At 44.8% G+C, this 18,140-nt stretch overlaps 2 protein-coding genes across 2 annotated transcripts in view; one reads left to right on the top strand and one right to left on the bottom strand.

The window, feature by feature from the left end:
* The first annotated feature begins 12,891 nt into the window (after positions 1-12,891).
* On the top strand, positions 12,892-14,353 carry LOC119300079 (DNA-directed RNA polymerases II, IV and V subunit 9B). The gene is made up of 4 exons (XM_037577150.1): positions 12,892-13,224; positions 13,319-13,394; positions 13,779-13,937; positions 14,031-14,353. Exons 1-4 carry the CDS (start codon positions 13,196-13,198, stop codon positions 14,109-14,111), a joined length of 345 nt encoding a protein of 114 aa, XP_037433047.1. The 5' UTR covers positions 12,892-13,195; the 3' UTR covers positions 14,112-14,353.
* A 654-nt stretch (positions 14,354-15,007) lies between these two features.
* The window catches only part of LOC119300077 (RNA pseudouridine synthase 1-like), a 6,978-nt gene continuing 3,845 nt past the window's right edge, over positions 15,008-18,140 (bottom strand). Inside the window, exon 2 of the mRNA XM_037577147.1 lies at positions 15,008-16,192. Within this exon, the coding sequence (XP_037433044.1) occupies positions 15,510-16,192 (683 nt within the window). The 3' untranslated portion in view covers positions 15,008-15,509. The remainder of the gene's footprint in view (positions 16,193-18,140) is intronic.

Raw genomic sequence — 18,140 nt, 5'->3', positions numbered from 1 at the left:
TGATAGCCATCGGAAGAGGACTGTACGCGGTGAGGCTAACAGATGGACCCACCAGCTACATCTTCGCACGCAAGGAAGTGCCTCCTTATTACGCGCAAAAAAAAGAATCCTCCCCCTGTCAGCTCGGACCCACCATCAATATCTTCCCACGCAAGGAAGTGCCTCCTCATCCTCCCTGACAGTCGGGACACACCCGGTCGAAGCGTATGTAGCGTTATCATTCTAGCCGCAAACGTGTACGTACATACTGGTCCATCGGTCTTTCTGCCATGATCAATCGTGGCCCAGTAAGGAGTGGTAGCTATTCAGGTAGTCCCGTCTATATCGTGTACACGCACGTACAACCACACTGCAAAAAGGTAAATATGGCCATGTACATACATACAGGCGGGGTCTCGAACGCGTACAACGATGATGTCATGTTCATCGGCAGCCAACCGACTGGGTCGGAACGGAGAAACAATGTCGTGTTCATCGGGAGGCAACAGACTGGGTCGGACACGTCGTGTTCATCGGTAGCCAACCGGCTTGGACGAAATAGCCGAAACGGGGTCTGGCGTACCGCAAAATGGAGGAAACGGACTTGTGTTCGAGTGCCTACGGTCGAAACGGAATGCTGTTGATCGGGAGGGGTGTGGTGTACCGCAAAACGGGGAAAACTGACTTGTGTTGGAGCGCCTACGATCGAAATGGGGTCTTGTTCATCGGGAGGGGTGTGGCGCACCGCAAAATGGGACTCCTCGGGCTACTGTTCATCCATCATCTACTGCCTCGCTCCAGCCTCCACGGGCTACTGTTCATCCACATTCGACTTCCTCCAGCCTCCACCTGCTACTGTTAATCCATCGTCGACTTCCTCCAGCCTCCACCAGCTACTGTTCACGACAAGGTCCTGTTCATCCATCCTCCACTAGCTACTGTTCAACCAGCCCTCCGCACGAGGTCTTGTTCAACTAGCCCTCCACGGGGTCCTTTTCATCCACCCTAACCGGCTTGGATGTGTGGCGGTCTCCTCTCGATCGGGGTCATGTTCATCCAGCGGCAACGACCTCTACTACCACGGGGTCCTGTTCATCCAACCTTCACCAGGAACTGTTCATCCAACCCCCAGCAACGCTCACTGTTCATCAAGAGGCAGCAGGTTCGATCGGCTTCAGTTAGCACCAGTAGCGAAGGAATGGCTCGACCGGGTTCAGTTAACAGCTAGGGATCGATCGATCGCTCGGGTTCAGTAATGCGTAGCCGGTGCAATCGCTCGGGTTCAGTAAGCAAACACCTCGCTCGGGTTCAATTAGAGCCCAATGCCTCGCACCCACGCACGTACGTGTATGAGATAAACGCAATCCCTCTGTGCGTCGCTCGGCCTCGACCACCCAGCGTAACCGGGAACTCCTTGAAATTCTCCTCGCCCTCACTTCTACCATGATTTTTTCCATCATGGACGGCCCAAAGAATGTCATGCAGGTGCGTCTCTGGCCCGCCCAGGACGAAAAACCCATTTTTCTATCATGATTTTTGTCATAGAAATAGGAGCCCACCACATCTATGATGATACCGGGTTTTGTCATAATTATCATCATAGAAGTGTCATAAGCATGACAATTTTTTTCGTTCGACCCAAAATGTCACGGATGTCTTTTTTTTGTAGTGACTCTTGTGGTCATTATTAGAAGCGTTGCTGTGGCAACAGCAAAGCTTGACGCACCCGCTTGATACATCTTATGTATAATTTTTTTTATTGTTCCATACTATTATATTATCAATCTTGGATGCTTTATATGCTATTTTATATCATTTTTTGGACTAACCTATTAACCTATACTACAAAAAAACATTTCTACGATGATACGTGTTTGTCACAATAGGTCGCGTTTTTTGTCATGCATGTACACATCCGTGACGATTTTATGACAGAATCAAGATAGTTATACCTATGCTGTCGTAGAAGTGTTCCATGACAATACTCAAATTATCATCATGAAAGTGTTCACTTCCATGACAATAAATGACGCGTCATGGAAGTGCTTTCGTCAAGGGTAACCAACACGTGGCATCCACCGTAACGGGTCGCGGTTAAGCTATCGGGTTCCGGTTTGGATCCGATTGAAGGAAATATGCCCTAGAGGCAATAATAAAGTTATTATTTATTTCCTTATATCATGATAAATGTTTATTATTCATGCTAGAATTGTATTAACCGGAAACATAATACATGTGTGAATACATAGACAAACAGAGTGTCACTAGTATGCCTCTACTTGACTAGCTCGTTAATCAAAGATGGTTATGTTTCCTAACCATGGACAAAGAGTTGTTATTTGATTAACGGGATCACATCATTAGGTGAATGATCTGATTGACATGACCCATTCCATTAGCTTAGCACCCGATCGTTTAGTATGTTGCTATTGCTTTCTTCATGACTTATACATGTTCCTATGACTATGAGATTATGCAACTCCCGTTTGCCGGAGGAACACTTTGTGTGCTACCAAACGTCACAACGTAAATGGGTGATTATAAAGGTGCTCTACAGGTGTCTCCAAAGGTACATGTTGGGTTGGCGTATTTTGAGATTAGGATTTGTCACTCCGAATGTCGGAGAGGTATCTCTAGGCCCTCTCGGTAATGCACATCACATAAGCCTTGCAAGCATTGCAACTAATGAGTTAGTTGCAAGATGATGTATTACGAAACGAGTAAAGAGACTTGCCGGTAACAAGATTGAACTAGGTATTGAGATACCGACGATCGAATCTCGGGCAAGTAACATACCGATGACAAAGGGAACAACGTATGTTGTTATGCGGTCTGACCGATAAAGATCTTCGTAGAATATGTGGGAGCCAATATGAGCATCCAGGTTCCGCTATTGGTTATTGACCGGAGACGTGTCTCGGTCATGTCTACATTGTTCTCGAACCCGTAGGGTCCGCACGCTTAAGGTTTTGATGACAGTTATATTATGAGTTTATGCATTTTGATGTACCGAAGTTTGTTCGGAGTCCCGGATGTGATCACGGACATGACGAGGAGTCTCGAAATGGTCGAGACATAAAGATTGGTATATTGGAAGCCTATATTTGGATATCGGAAGTGTTCCGGGTGAAATCGGGATTTTACCGGAGTACCGGGAGGTTACCGGAACCCCCCCGGGAGGTATATGGGCCTTAGTGGGCCTTAGTGGAAGAGAGGAGAGGTGGCCAGGGCTGGGCCGTGCGCTCCTCCCCCCTAGTCCGAATAGGACAAGGAGAGGGGGGCGGCGCCCCCCCTTCCTTCTCTCTCTCCTCTTTCCCACTTCACGAATCCTATTCCAACAAGGAAAGGGGGGAATCCTACTCCCGGTGGGAGTAGGACTCCTCCTGGCTCGCCCTCTCCTGGACGGCCGCACCCCCCCTTTGATCCTTTATATACGGAGGCAGGGACACCCCATAGACACAAGTTGATCCACATGATCGTATTCTTAGCCGTGTGCGGTGCCCCCTTCCACCATAGTCCTCGATAATATTGTAGCGGTGCTTAGGCGAAGCCTTGCGATGGTAGTACATCAAGATCGTCACCACGCCGTCATGCTGACGGAACTCTTCCCTGACACTTTGCTGGATCGGAGTCCGGGGATCGTCATTGAGCTGAACGTGTGCTAAAACTCGAAAGTGCCGTAGTTTCGGTGCTTGATCGGTCGGGCCGTGAAGACGTACGACTACATCAACCGCGTTGTGCTAACGCTTCCGCTGTCGGTCTACAAGGGTACGTAGATCACACTCTCCCCTCTCGTTGCTATGCATCACCATGATCTTGCGTTTGCGTAGGAATTTTTTTGAAATTACTACGTTCCCCAACAGTGCTATCAGAGCCTAGGTTTTATATGTTGATGTTATATGCACGAGTAGAACACAAGTGAGTTGTGGGCGATATAAGTCATACTGCTTACCAGCATGTCATACTTTGGTTCGGCGGTATTGTTGGATGAAGCGGCCCGGACCAACATTACGCGTACGCTTACGCGAGACCGGTTCTCCCGACGTGCTTTGCACATAGGTGGCTTGCGGGTGACAGTTCCTCCAACTTTAGTTGAACCGAGTGTGGCTACGCCCGGTCCTTGCGAAGGTTAAAACAGCACCAACTTGACAAACTATCATTGTGGTTTTGATGCGTAGGTAAGATTGGTTCTTGCTTAAGCCCGTAGCAGCCACGTAAAACTTGCAACAACAAAGTAGAGGACGTCTAACTTGTTTTTGCAGGGCATGTTGTGATGTGATATGGTCAAGACATGATGCTAAATTTTATTGTATGAGATGATCATGTTTTGTAACCGAGTTATCGGCAACTGGCAGGAGCCATATGGTTGTCGCTTTATTGTATGCAATGCAATCGCGCTGTAATGCTTTACTTTATCACTAAGTGGTAGCGATAGTCGTGGAAGCATAAGATTGGCGAGACGACAACGATGCTACAATGGAGATCAAGGTGTCGCGCCGGTGACGATGGTGATCATGACGGTGCTTCGAAGATGGAGATCACAAGCACAAGATGATGGTGGCCATATCATATCACTTATATTGATTGCATGTGATGTTTATCTTTTATGCATCTTATCTTGCTTTGATTGACGGTAGCATTATAATATGATCTCTCACTAATTATCAAGAAGTGTTCTCCCTGAGTATGCACCGTTGCGAAAGTTCTTCGTGCTGAGACACCACGTGATGATCGGGTGTGATAAGCTCTACGTTCAAATACAACGGGTGCAAAACAGTTGCACACGCAGAATACTCAGGTTATACTTGACGAGCCAAGCATATACAGATATGGCCTCGGAACACGGAGACCGAAAGGTCGAGCGTGAATCATATTGCAGATATGATCAACATAGCGATGTTCACCAATGAAACTACTCCATCTCACGTGATGATCGGACATGGTTTAGTTGATTTGGATCACGTAATCACTTAGAGGATTAGAGGGATGTCTATCTAAGTGGGAGTTCTTAAGTAATATGATTAATTGAACTTAAATTTATCATGAACTTAGTCCTCGTAGTATTTTGCAAATTATGTTGTAGATCAATAGCTCGCGTTGTTGCTTCCCTGTGTTTATTTTGATATGTTCCTAAAGAAAATTGTGTTGAAATATGTTAGTAGCAATGATGCGGATTGGATCCGTGATCTGAGGTTTATCCTCATTGCTGCACAGAAGAATTATGTCCTTGATGCACCGCTAGGTGACAGACCTATTGCAGGAGCAGATGCAGACGTTATGAACGTTTGGCTAGCTCAATATGATGACTACTTGATAGTTTAGTGCACCATGCTTAATGGCTTAGAATCGGGACTTCAAAGACGTTTTGAACGTCATGGAGCATATGAGATGTTCCAGGAGTTGAAGTTAATATTTCAAGCAAATACCCGAGTTGAGAGATATGAAGTCTCCAACAAGTTATATAGCTAAAGGATGTAGGAGAATCACTCAACTAGTGAGCATGTGCTCAGATTGTCTGAGTACTACAATCGCTTGAATCAAGTGGGAGTTAATCTTCCAGATAAGATAGTGATTGACAGAATTCTCTAGTCACCATCACCAAGTTAGTAGAACTTCGTGATGAACTATGATATGCAAGGGATAACGGAAAGGATTCCCAAGCTCTTCGTAATGCGGAAATTGACGAAGGTAGAAATCAAGAAAAACATCAAGTGTTGATGGTAGACAAGACCACTAGTTTCAAGAAAAGGGCAGAGGGAAGAAGGGGAACTTCAAGAAGAACAGCAAGCAAGTTGCTGCTCAAGTGAAGAAGCCCAAGTCTGGTCCTAAGCCTGAGACTAAGTGTTTCTACTGCAAAGGGACTGGTCACTGGAAGCGGAACTATCCCAAGTGATTGGCAGATAAGAAGGATGGCAAAGTGAACATAAGTATATTTGATATACATGTTATTGATGTGTACTTTACTAGTGTTTATAGCAACCCCTCAGTATTTGATACTAGTTCAGTTGCTAAGATTAGTAACTCGAAACGGGAGTTGCAGAATAAACAGAGACTAGTTAAGGGTGAAGTGACGATGTGTGTTGGAAGTGGTTCCAAGATTGATATGATCATCATCGCACACTCCCTATACTTTCGGGATTAGTGTTGAACCTGAATAAGTGTTATTTGGTGTTTGCGTTGAGCATGAATATGATTTGATCATGTTTATTGTAATACGGTTATTCATTTAAGTAAGAGAATAAATTTTTGTTCTGTTTACATGAATAAAACCTTATATGGTTACACACCCAATGAAAATAGTTCGTTGGATCTCGATCGTAGTGATACACATAATCATAATATTGAAACCAAAAGATGCAAAGTTAATAATGATAGTGCAACTTATTTGTGGCACTACCATTTAGGTCATATTGGTGTAAAGCGCATGAAGAAACTCCATGCTAATGGGTTTTTGGAATCACTTGATTATGAATCAGTTGATGCTTGCGAACCATGCCTCATGGGCAAGATGACTAAAACGCCATTCTCAGAAACTATGGAGCGAGCAACTGACTTATTGGAAATAATACATACTGATGTATGAGATCCGATGAGTGTTAAGGCTCGTGGCGGGTATCATTATTTTCTGACCTTCACAGATGATTTGAGCAGATATGGGTATATCTACTTAATGAAACACAAGTCTGAAATATTTGAAAAGTTCAAAGAATTTCAGAGTGAAGTGGAGAATCATCGTAACAAGAAAATAAAATTTTCTACGATATGATCACAAAGGTAAAATATTTGAGTTACGAGTCTGGCCTTCAGTTAAAACAATGTGAAATAGTTTCACTACTCATGCCACCTGGAACACCACAGCATAATGGTGTGTCCGAACATCATAGCCGTACTTTATTAGATATGGTGCGATCTATGATGTCTCTTACCGATCTACCACTATCATTTTGGGGTTATGCATTAAAGACAGCTGCATTCACGTTTAAAAGGGCACCATCTAAGTCCGTTGAGACGACACAATCTGAACTGTGGTTTGGCAAGAAACCAAAGTTGTCGTTTCTTAAAGTTTGGGATTGTGATGCTTATATGAAAAAGTTTCATCCTGATAAGCTCAAACCCAAATCGGAGAAATATGTCTTCATAGGATACCCAAATGAGACTACTAGGTACACCTTCTATCACAGATCCGAAGGCAAGACATTCGTTGCTAAGAATGGATCCTTTCTAGAGAAGGAGTTTCTCTTGAAAGAAGTGAGTGGGAGGAAAGTAGAACTTGATAAGGTAATTGTACCTTCTCCCTTATTGAAAAGTAGTTCATCACAAGAAATCTGTTCCTGTGACTACTACACCAATTAGTGAGGAGGACTAATGATGATGATCATGTAACTTCAGATCAAGTTAATACCGAATCTCGTAGGTAAACCAGAGTGAGATCTGCACCAAAGTGGTACGGTAATCCTGTTCTGGAAGTCATGTTACTAGACCATGACGAACTTGCAAACTATGAGGAAGCGATGATGAGCCTGGATTCCGCGAAATGGCTTGAGGCCATGAAATCTGAGATGAGATCCATGTATGAGAACAAAGTATGGACTTTGATTGACTTGCCCAATGATCGGCGAGCCATTGAGATTAAATGGATCTTCAAGAGGAAGACGGACGCTGATAGTAGTGTTACTATCTACAAAGCTAGAATTGTCGCAAAAAGGTTTTCGACAAGTTCAAGGTGATTGACTATGATGAGAGTTTCTCACTCATATCTATGCTTAAGTCTGTCCGAATCATGTTAGCAATTGCCGCATTTTATAAAATCCAGCAAATGGATGTCAAAACTGCATTCCTGAATGGATTTTTGGAAGAAGAGTTGTATATGATGCAGCCGGAAGGTTTTGTCGATCCAAAAGGAGCTAACAAAGTGTGCAAGCTCCAGCAATCCATTTATGGACTGGTGCAAGCCTCTCGGAGTTGGAATAAACGCTTTGATAGTATGATCAAAGCATATAGTTTTATACAGACTTGCGGTGAAGCCTGTATTTACAAGAAAGTGAGTGGAAGCACTACAGCATTTATGATAATTATATGTGAATGACATATTGTTGATCGGAAATAATGTAGAATTATTCTGCAAAGCATAAAAGAGTGTTTTTAAAGAAGTTTTTCAAAGAAAGACCTCGATGAAGCTGCTTACATATTAAGCATCAAAATCTATAGAGATAGATCAAGACACTTGATAAGTTTTTTTAATGAGTACATACCTTGACAATATTTTGAAGTAGTTAAAAAATGGAACAGTCAAAGAAAGAGTTCTTGGCTGTGTTACAAGGTATGAAATTGAGTAAGACTCAAAGCCCGACCACGGCAGAAGATAGAAAGAGAATGAAAGTCATTCCCTATGCCTCAGCCATAGGTTCTATAAAGTATGCCATGATGTGTACCAGATCTATTGTATACCCTACACTGTGTTAAGCAAGGGAGTACAATAGTGATCTAAGAGTAGATCACTGGACATTGGTCAAAATTATCCTTAGTGGAATAAGGAAATATTTCTCGATTATGGAGGTGACAAAAGGTTCGTCGTAAAAAGTTACGTCGATGCAAGTTTTGACACAGATCTGGATGACTCTAAGTCTCGATCTAGATACATATTGAAAGTGGGAGCAATTAGCTAGAGTAGCTCCGTGCAGAGCATTGTAGACATAGAATTCGCAAAATACTTACGGATATGTATGTGACAGACCCGTTGACTAAAATTATCTCACAAGCAAAACATGATCACACCTTAGTACTCTTTGGGTGTTAATCACATAAATGATGTGAACTAGATTATTGACTCTAGTAAACCCTTTGGGTATAGGTCACATGACGATGTGAACTATGGGTGTTAATCACATGGTGATGTGAACTCTTAGTGTTGAATCACATGGCGATGTGAACTAGATTATTGACTCTAGTGCAAGTGGGAGACTGAAGGAAATATGCCCTAGAGGCAATAATAAAGTTATTATTTATTTCCTTATATCATGATAAATGTTTATTATTCATGCTAGAATTGTATTAACCGGAAACATAATACATGTGTGAATACATAGACAAACAGAGTGTCACTAGTATGCCTCTACTTGACTAGCTCGTTAATCAAAGATGGTTATGTTTCCTAACCATGGACAAAGAGTTGTTATTTGATTAACGGGATCACATCATTAGGTGAATGATCTGATTGACATGACCCATTCCATTAGCTTAGCACCCGATCGTTTAGTATGTTGCTATTGCTTTCTTCATGACTTATACATGTTCCTATGACTATGAGATTATGCAACTCCCGTTTGCCGGAGGAACACTTTGTGTGCTACCAAACGTCACAACGTAAATGGGTGATTATAAAGGTGCTCTACAGGTGTCTCCAAAGGTACATGTTGGGTTGGCGTATTTCGAGATTAGGATTTGTCACTCCGAATGTCGGAGAGGTATCTCTGGGCCCTCTCGGTAATGCACATCACATAAGCCTTGCAAGCATTGCAACTAATGAGTTAGTTGCGAGATGATGTATTACGAAACGAGTAAAGAGACTTGCCGGTAACAAGATTGAACTAGGTATTGAGATACCGACGATCGAATCTCGGGCAAGTAACATACCGATGGCAAAGGGAACAACGTATGTTGTTATGCGGTCTGACCGATAAAGATCTTTGTAGAATATGTGGGAGCCAATATGAGCATCCAGGTTCCGCTATTGGTTATTGACCGGAGACGTGTCTCGGTCATGTCTACATTGTTCTCGAACCCGTAGGGTCCGCACGCTTAAGGTTTTGATGACAGTTATATTATGAGTTTATGCATTTTGATGTACCAAAGTTTGTTCGGAGTCTCGGATGTGATCACGGACATGACGAGGAGTCTCGAAATGGTCGAGACATAAAGATTGATATATTGGAAGCCTATATTTGGATATCGGAAGTGTTCCGGGTGAAATCGGGATTTTACCGGAGTACCGGGAGGTTACCGGAACCCCCCGGGAGGTATATGGGCCTTAGTGGGCCTTAGTGGAAGAGAGGAGAGGTGGCCAGGGCTGGGCCGCGCGCCCCTCCCCCCTAGTCCAAATAGGACAAGGAGAGGGGGGCGGCGCCCCCCTTCCTTCTCTCTCTCCTCTTTCCCACTTCACGAATCCTATTCCAACAAGGAAAGGGGGGAATCCTACTCCCGGTGGGAGTAGGACTCCTCCTGGCGTGCCCTCTCCTGGCCGGCCGCACCCCCCCCTTTGATCCTTTATATACAGAGGCAGGGACACCCCATAGACACAAGTTGATCCACGTGATCATATTCTTAGCCGTGTGCGGTGCCCCCTTCCACCATAGTCCTCGATAATATTGTAGCGGTGCTTAGGCGAAGCCCTGCGACGGTAGTACATCAAGATCGTCATCACGCCGTCGTGCTGACGGAACTCTTCCCCGACACTTTGCTGGATCGGAGTCCGGGGATCGTCATCGAGCTGAACGTGTGCTAAAACTCGGAGGTGTCGTAGTTTCGGTGCTTGATCGGTCAGGCCGTGAAGACGTACGACTACATCAACCGCGTTGTGCTAACGCTTCCGCTGTCGGTCTACAAGGGTACGTAGATCACACTCTCCCCTCTCGTTGCTATGCATCACCATGATCTTGCGTGTGCGTAGGAAATTTTTTGAAATTACTACGTTCCCCAACACCGATAACCCGTTTAAAGCCCAGACCAATGTGGATTTTCCACGTGTAAAATTGTCACTGGCCAGAGGAACCACGTGTCAGCTCGATGTCACAACATATGTCATTCATCGAATGGACGAGACGGGCGTCCCTATGATGCCGCTTGCTGCCAAGGCATCGATCCCGGCCCCCGCTCATCCGTTAATGGGGGGTGTGGCGGAGGCGAGCGGGGTATGGCAGGAGGTGTTACCCCGGCGTGGTCCGCATCACCCGACGTCGCCAGCCCCAATAATGGCTCCTCGTCACATCCCTACTTGGATGCACGATAGATGTTGCATATGCCTCACACTTGGGCACCGTGCGGCTAGCTGCAGAGATCTTCTTTGGTACTCCCATTTCTTGGAGAATGGTCATCTCGTGTGTGAATGCCGCAAACCATGGCGTCCTCTAAGCTCTTTGACATGCCTTGTCATGCCGCTAGTACTCGGTACTGTTCATCGTCCTGCTCCAGCTTCATGTGAAGGTCCGATAAAATTTTCACTCCCCTCCAAGGCGCTTTGCCATGGGTCTTTGGGGGTCTGTCGTCTCTACTACCGTTGGTCGGCAGCTTCATCCAATGTGATGTTGTAGTCCTCTCTGACTGATCAGACAATATTGTTGCAGGGATTGGCTGGCGTGGGTTGGGAGTTTTCTGGAGTAGGCGGAAGCTACTATGAGCAGTCTCTCCCTTGCGTCGGCTATGTTGACTACTCTGGTGTCAGGCCCTCCTAGTGTGGCCGATGTTAGCTCCACAGAGGAAGAGGGGAAATAGCTATATGGATGTTTCTCCCCTCGTGTTGGGGACAACCCATCGTCATCGCCGACAATGTCTCCTGTGTTGCCTGCCACTGAGGGAGAGTCCATCGTCGTGTTCAAGGCTCCGGTGCTACAGGTCATGCCTGAGTTACGGGAGCTTTGTCTGAACCCTCCCTGCCTCACCTTTGTCCGTGGAGCATTTGGAGGTGAACTCACCGGTGACCTCATGTGAGGGACATGTTTCGCTTATGTGATGTGCGCATCTGAAGGTGTCTGAGTCCATCGGGTCGGTGGTTCATGTGGTCGATGATGTTGTGTTGGTGGTTCCCGTGGTTGATGATGTCGTGTCGGTGGATCCTCTAGTTGTGTATGTCGATGCGGCCAGTATGTTGATGTTGGCTCATAGGAGCCTCTTGGTTGACTACATCGACACAAAGAAATTCAATGGGTTTTATGATTTCCCTGAGAAATGGGTGGCTGATCAGCCTGGATCTGGCAAGACAAGAAGAGTTGCAACATTCGAAAGGTGTCCATGATTTCATGACGGAGGGTACCCAGTTTTTGCAGTTGTTTGGTGTGCTCGTCAGGAGTTTCATTGTGTTGTGCAAGTGTCGTGCGTTGCGGTTGTTGTTTTGTTTGAAGGGCCGTTTGAGTGGTGTTGGTGTTTTGTAATTTGTGAGTAGTCCGTGCGAGTTATCTGTAACGGTTTTTGTTCGATTTTCTGTATATTAACTTTTTTCTTCTTAATTAATTGCCTCTGTTTCAATACATTCTAATAATTGCAGACTAAGGTATAGCCTAGTGGTGGGAAGGGGTTGATGTCTTTCCACCCACCCAGGTTTAAGGCATGATACTTGCAATTTGGATTCGTTGCACCAATTATACTCTAAGGGCCTCTCTTACAGTCTTCCTGTCAAAAAAATACATTATAATAAATAAATAGCATTGTGTATGGCCCCGCTCATGCACAGGCAACCACAGCCATCTCGTAAGAGGGAGAAGAACTTTCTTGAGGCGGTTGGTTAACTTGTTTCTGAAATTTCTAGGGGATTGACAAATCTTTGACGAGCCGCCTTTCTAGGTATCCACACCACACGCTTTGGTTTCAAACCTTGTGGATCCTTCCATTCCGTGTGCACGCAGACGCACTGCCTCTCCTGGCCAGCCCGGACGGACCCTTCCAGCTCGCTGGAAACGGGAATTCTTCTCCGTTTCCTCCAGCTGGTACAGCTCTGGAAAGACCGAGCAAAGTTTTGGTTTCTTGGCCTTTAGCCAGCTGCAGCAGGTGTACAAAACCAGCAAAATTTAGCCAAAAAACAAATTGGCCAGGAAGCGCGCCGTTGGCTTTCTCTATCATCATGAAATCTCTGCCTCTCCATGCGTTGTGTGCGGTGTCCCCACAGACAGGCGGCATCGCAAAAGCATGAGAAACAAACAAAGCAGTGCGGCATCGGAAAAGGACATTCTCCCCCGGCACGCTGTGTTTGACTTCACTCCAGCTCCAGCTCCACCCCAGCCAGTCCCCGAAGAGTGAAAGGCCGTCTTCGTCTCGACTTGCTTCCCCTCCGAGAGACCGACCTGCCCCCATCCAATCCATCCACTTTCCTGCAAAGGGTTAGGGGAGAGGCAGGGATTCGGCTCCGCTCCACGCCAAGAGTAGCAAGGATCTCTGATTCTGATTTGAGAGCGGCAAGCATCGAATCAGCCGACAGGAGGAGGTCTCGTTCACCGACCCAGCAGCAGCCATGAGTGCCATGAAGTTTTGCCGTGAATGGTAAGCCCAAGCTGCTTTCCTCGTTGTTGCCTTGTTTGGGCCATGGATTTGACCGGCAGATCCGTTCCATTCTCTCTTTTTTGGGGGGCCGCAGCAACAACATCTTGTATCCCAAGGAGGACAGGGACCAGAAGGTGCTCCTCTTCGCCTGCAGGAACTGCGACCACCAGGTCACCACCACTTCTTCTTCTTCTTCCCCACTCTGTTCATCCAAAGATTTCCCTATTTCTTCACCTCATACTACCTCGTCCCTACAAGTTACTTCATACTGTAAGCCTCGGCAACAAGAGGAAAACTGAAGAAAAGAGCATAGCCATTCCAGTAAAAGAGGAAAGACTGAATTAATGTGGCATGTAAAATTGTACAGTCTGTCGGTAGAGTAAGGGCTGCTGTGCTGTTATCAGTCTCAGGAAAAAACTGAGCTTGAGCACATTGAACTGAAAGAGAAGTGCATAGCATAGGCTGTCAACTTGTGACAAAAGTAGAGCTTGTTCCGTGCATTGCCAATTGCTGCCAGGTTCTTGTTTTGACCTTGAAATGCTATGAAACTGCAGGAGGTCGCAGACAACAACTGTGTCTACCGGAACGTGGTGCACCACAGCGCTGGAGAGTTCACCCAGGTGCTCCAGGACGTCGCAGGTGACCCAACCCTTCCCCGCACCAAGGAAGTCCGCTGCGCCGTCTGTGGCCATGGCGAAGCTGTCTTCTTCCAGGTAAAATAGGTTCAAGCCCAACGCAAACTGTTGACATTATTCAGAGGTTTATTCCTGAACAAAACCTCACCTTGATTTGGTTGTGTTCTATAGGCCACCGCGAGAGGGGAGGAGGGGATGACGCTCTTCTTCGTCTGCTGCAACCCGAGCTGCGGCCATCGATGGAGAGAATGATGTGTCCATCAGCCAAATGATGATGAATTCCTCTGATGCAACAGTCTGAGAGAGATGTTTTTTCTTTCTTCCCAAGAGATGTTTTTCCCAGTAGCATGAATTGGCTGTATGTTTCAGATGTATTGAGGCGGCATATCATTTTCATAACTCAATGAGGAAAAAACAACCGAGCCCACCGGGGTAAAAATATCCCTGTGGTCCATTGCATTAATCAAAGGATGCTATGAGGACATTTTTCTCTTCGTGGTTTGTTCCCTTCTGCACTTCTGCAGTAGCTTGAGCAGTAAATTTCAAGAAAACATGTTTCCTTTTTCAAATAAAAAAACGAAGAAAGGAACATGTTCTGAATATTTTCATTCATGCCAGCAAACGATGAGCTGAGGAACTTCAAGTATGTTTTATTTACATCGGCTGTTGTGTTTTAGTTCATCATGGCACTCTTATGTAAATAGTTTTCCAGTGATGACTGAATCAGCTATGTACTAGAACCAATGTTACAACAACTATGAACAGACAGGAAGTGTTGATTCAGCTATGTACTAGAACCAATGTTACAACTATGAACAGACAGGAAGTGCAGATATCCACCAGAAAGGTAATGATCATTTTAACATCTCCAGGAGGAAAACAATCGAGCACACAAGAGTGAATATCCCTGTGTTCCACTACGTTTATCAGAGAGCGGGATGTGGACATTTTAACGGGTGACATGTTTCCTTCAGCAGTTTATCTAGGAAATGTGTTCTCTGTAAAAGAATACCTATGTATAGAAAAAAAACTGTTTGGATGGATCGTAGGTCATACTGTATTCTCTTCGCCACGGATACATTTCTGAAACTTCACACGGGAGTAGATTGGGTACCCAAATTTGATATCTCAAGCTTCTAGATTTCTTAATATTCATATAAGGGGGTGGAGCACCCAGGAGCTCCTGTGTATTTCCCTCTACTCTAGTTCCTTTTCTAGTATCTCCAGATCTGGATGCTAAAAGTTTGGTGCAACAGAACAGACTCTGTTGTTCAAGAACTGAATATCCCACGGTACAATGTGCATGGTTACAACTGCAGTACTGAAAATACTGCTACAACAACCATATGGATGCTACACAGCAAAAAAGTTAATTTCATGGATACAGTTGCCATACCCCCAAAGTGAAAATCTGTGCTACAACAATAATCCAGTACTTAGCCTATTCAACAAGTACATATGTCCAAGATTCTTCACTACGTTGGCGAGCTGCAAACAATTGTCAGAATTCTTCTTTTCATGGTTACCGATGAATGCTGCTCTCCTTGAGGACCTCCAAGAGGTGCTTCTGGCAGTTCAATGCTGGTCTTGCTTGAAAGTTTCAGCAAAACTGACTGGAGGGCCATGCATCACAATAAGGTCAAGGGAATTTCATCCCATTGTTGAAATAATTTCACTTGCCCATGAAGGGAGAGGTGCTCGGAATGTGACAGGCAATCCAGTTACCGGATGCACAAATGATAAGCTTTCTGCATGCAACGCATGACCATCACAGTCCACACCGTTCCACTCGATCACTCCTCCGTACTTCACATCACCTCTGATAGGAAACCCAAGATATTGACAGTGCAGACGAATCTGGTGTGTTCGTCCACTTTGAGGATAGGCTCTAACAAAAATCATGTGGTTCTTCACATCAACATTTGAAGTTTGGTCAGCTGCTTTCTCTTGTACTGTAATCGACTCTATATCATCAATGTCAACATTAGATGGTTCTCTGTACTGTCCTTCACCATCTGTCCCTAGCACTTCGAATTTTGTGCTCATGTCCCTTACAGAGGAACCCCCTGGTAGTGTTCGGCCAACGTCAGACATAGCGTACACACGCCAAGCGCCGTGTTTTGATCGCCCATGACCAGAACATATCTTAATCTTTTCCCACGCTGGTGGGTAACCTATGCAAAGAGCTAGATATGTTATCTTCACTTTGTGCTCAGTAAAGGCCTTCACAAGCTTCGCTGCAACTTTGTTGCATTTGGTGATGACCATGAGACCACTGGTATCACGATCTAGCCTGTTCGCGAGGTGAAGGTTAGGTTTACTTGAAGGATCCCCTGCAGGTCATAGAAAGAATTTTCTTCAGTTACAAATAGGGGATAGCAAGTCAGTAATAATAGGAACTTTTTTTGAGTGAAAAACTGTAGGGGAGGCCCCAACAGTAACATTTTATCGAGACCAGAAGTATTTACAAGACGATATGTGCGTATGGTATATAAGGAGGAAGGCAGTAAAAATGGGGAGGGGCATAGCCCAGATCGTCAAACCAGCATTTAAGGGGGGATTCACACACTCCTTCACTCTGTACAAAAGAAGGAAATGTCTCTTTTGAATATGCAAGACCAAACACCTAAACTATGATTACATCTTCAAAGATCTTAGAGTTTATCTGCTTCCAAATGTTCCAGGCAGTTACAACAAAGACCTCCATGAAGAAAGGCTTGTTGAAGGATGAACTGGCTATAATGAGCATGATTTCCACCGCAAGTTCCAGAAATCTCTGTTGAAGCAACAGTTCGATAAGAGGCGATCCGTGGTCTCAAGCTGGCCAATACTGCAGAGAATCCAGTTTACTTTGTTGTTAATCTGGATATTTCTTCTTTGAAGCATCTCTTTAGTATCGAGTCTACCATTCAGAAGTAGCCAAGCAAATGCTTTCAGATTAGAAGAACACTTAGAATTCCAGATCAAGTTTGAGGAAACTGGGACCTGAATATGGTCAAAGGAAAGCTTATATATTTAGGAAGCATTATTCATTGAAAGCTCCATGTTGGCTCCTGTATTATTTGGATGGTGAATTCAATACTCAGGTCACGATCTTAAATTGTGATTTGTGAAGGCTATTTTAACAGCACTGTAATATTATAAATTCTAACAATATATCAGAATTAAAATATAGAATGATTGCTTGAAGTCAAAATATACACATCACAATAAGTAATGTCCATCTTACTCCTAACCTGGCTTAAGTTGCTATCAGAAGCTTGCTCAAAAGAAATATTGCTGTCAGGACTTGCTAACTTGTGGGGGAACAAATTTGATCATCTCACAATAATTCTTTGAAGATACCATGGTGTCACTACTATTTCGCAAGAATATTAGAAGGCGCAGTTACACATAAACTTTCCAAAACATGCGAAAATGTGGTCCATCTATCCAATGTAGAAAAATGGTAAATTTAATCCTACACATATTAGATTGTGCTGACTTTCTTACTTCACAATAGTTTATCGTCACATCCATAGTGCATTTCAGTCTCTGAAAGTAAAATGAGACATATCAATTCCTACTTCCAAACTAAGTCCATCTGGGAATATCATGAGAAAAGACACTAACCAACAAAGTCCACTTACAGATAAGTTAACTCATCGGTATCCCGTATCTCTACAAATGTGATGAACCAGATCATAATATCCGGAGATATGCTCTTAGGGTCGATAATTAAAGCAGACTTTCCGCTCTCACACTGTGAATTTCTAATCATGTTTGCTCCAATATCTGAACTAAATCACTTATGGCATTTTTGGTAGCTTGCATTAGGTCCAACCAGGCCCGCACGATGCAGTTTTGGCCCGTTTGGTTGCCTGCCTTGCACCTAATCTCGGCCCGCACGATGTTTGAAGCACCTCCGGGCCTGGCTGAGTAGGAACGCTCGAATCGGTCGTTTTCTCACGGCCATGCCCGAGCGACACAACTCGAGGCACGTGGGCGTCGGAGGCTGCACACGAGAAGCCACGTTCAAGACGTCGCATTGTTTCCTGATGCACCGCCATAACTACCTTCATCCTTCTCTCATCACTCACTCTCCACTCTAACACAGGCGGCGGCGAGCGCAAGATCTGGACGGCGAGCAGCGGAGTGAAGAACTGGATGACGAGCACTGGCGTTGATCACCGGCTTCACGCTCGGAAATGGCGGTAAGCCCTTTGTCCTTGATGTAATCGATTTATACCATGCCCGCATTCAATTTACGCATCGCGCACTAGGCATCCAATCTACCTATCG

Source organism: Triticum dicoccoides, chromosome 5A (genome assembly GCF_002162155.2).
Source record: "Triticum dicoccoides isolate Atlit2015 ecotype Zavitan chromosome 5A, WEW_v2.0, whole genome shotgun sequence".
Classification (NCBI taxonomy): domain Eukaryota; kingdom Viridiplantae; phylum Streptophyta; class Magnoliopsida; order Poales; family Poaceae; genus Triticum; species Triticum dicoccoides.
This window is presented reverse-complemented; position numbering and strand designations above follow the sequence as displayed.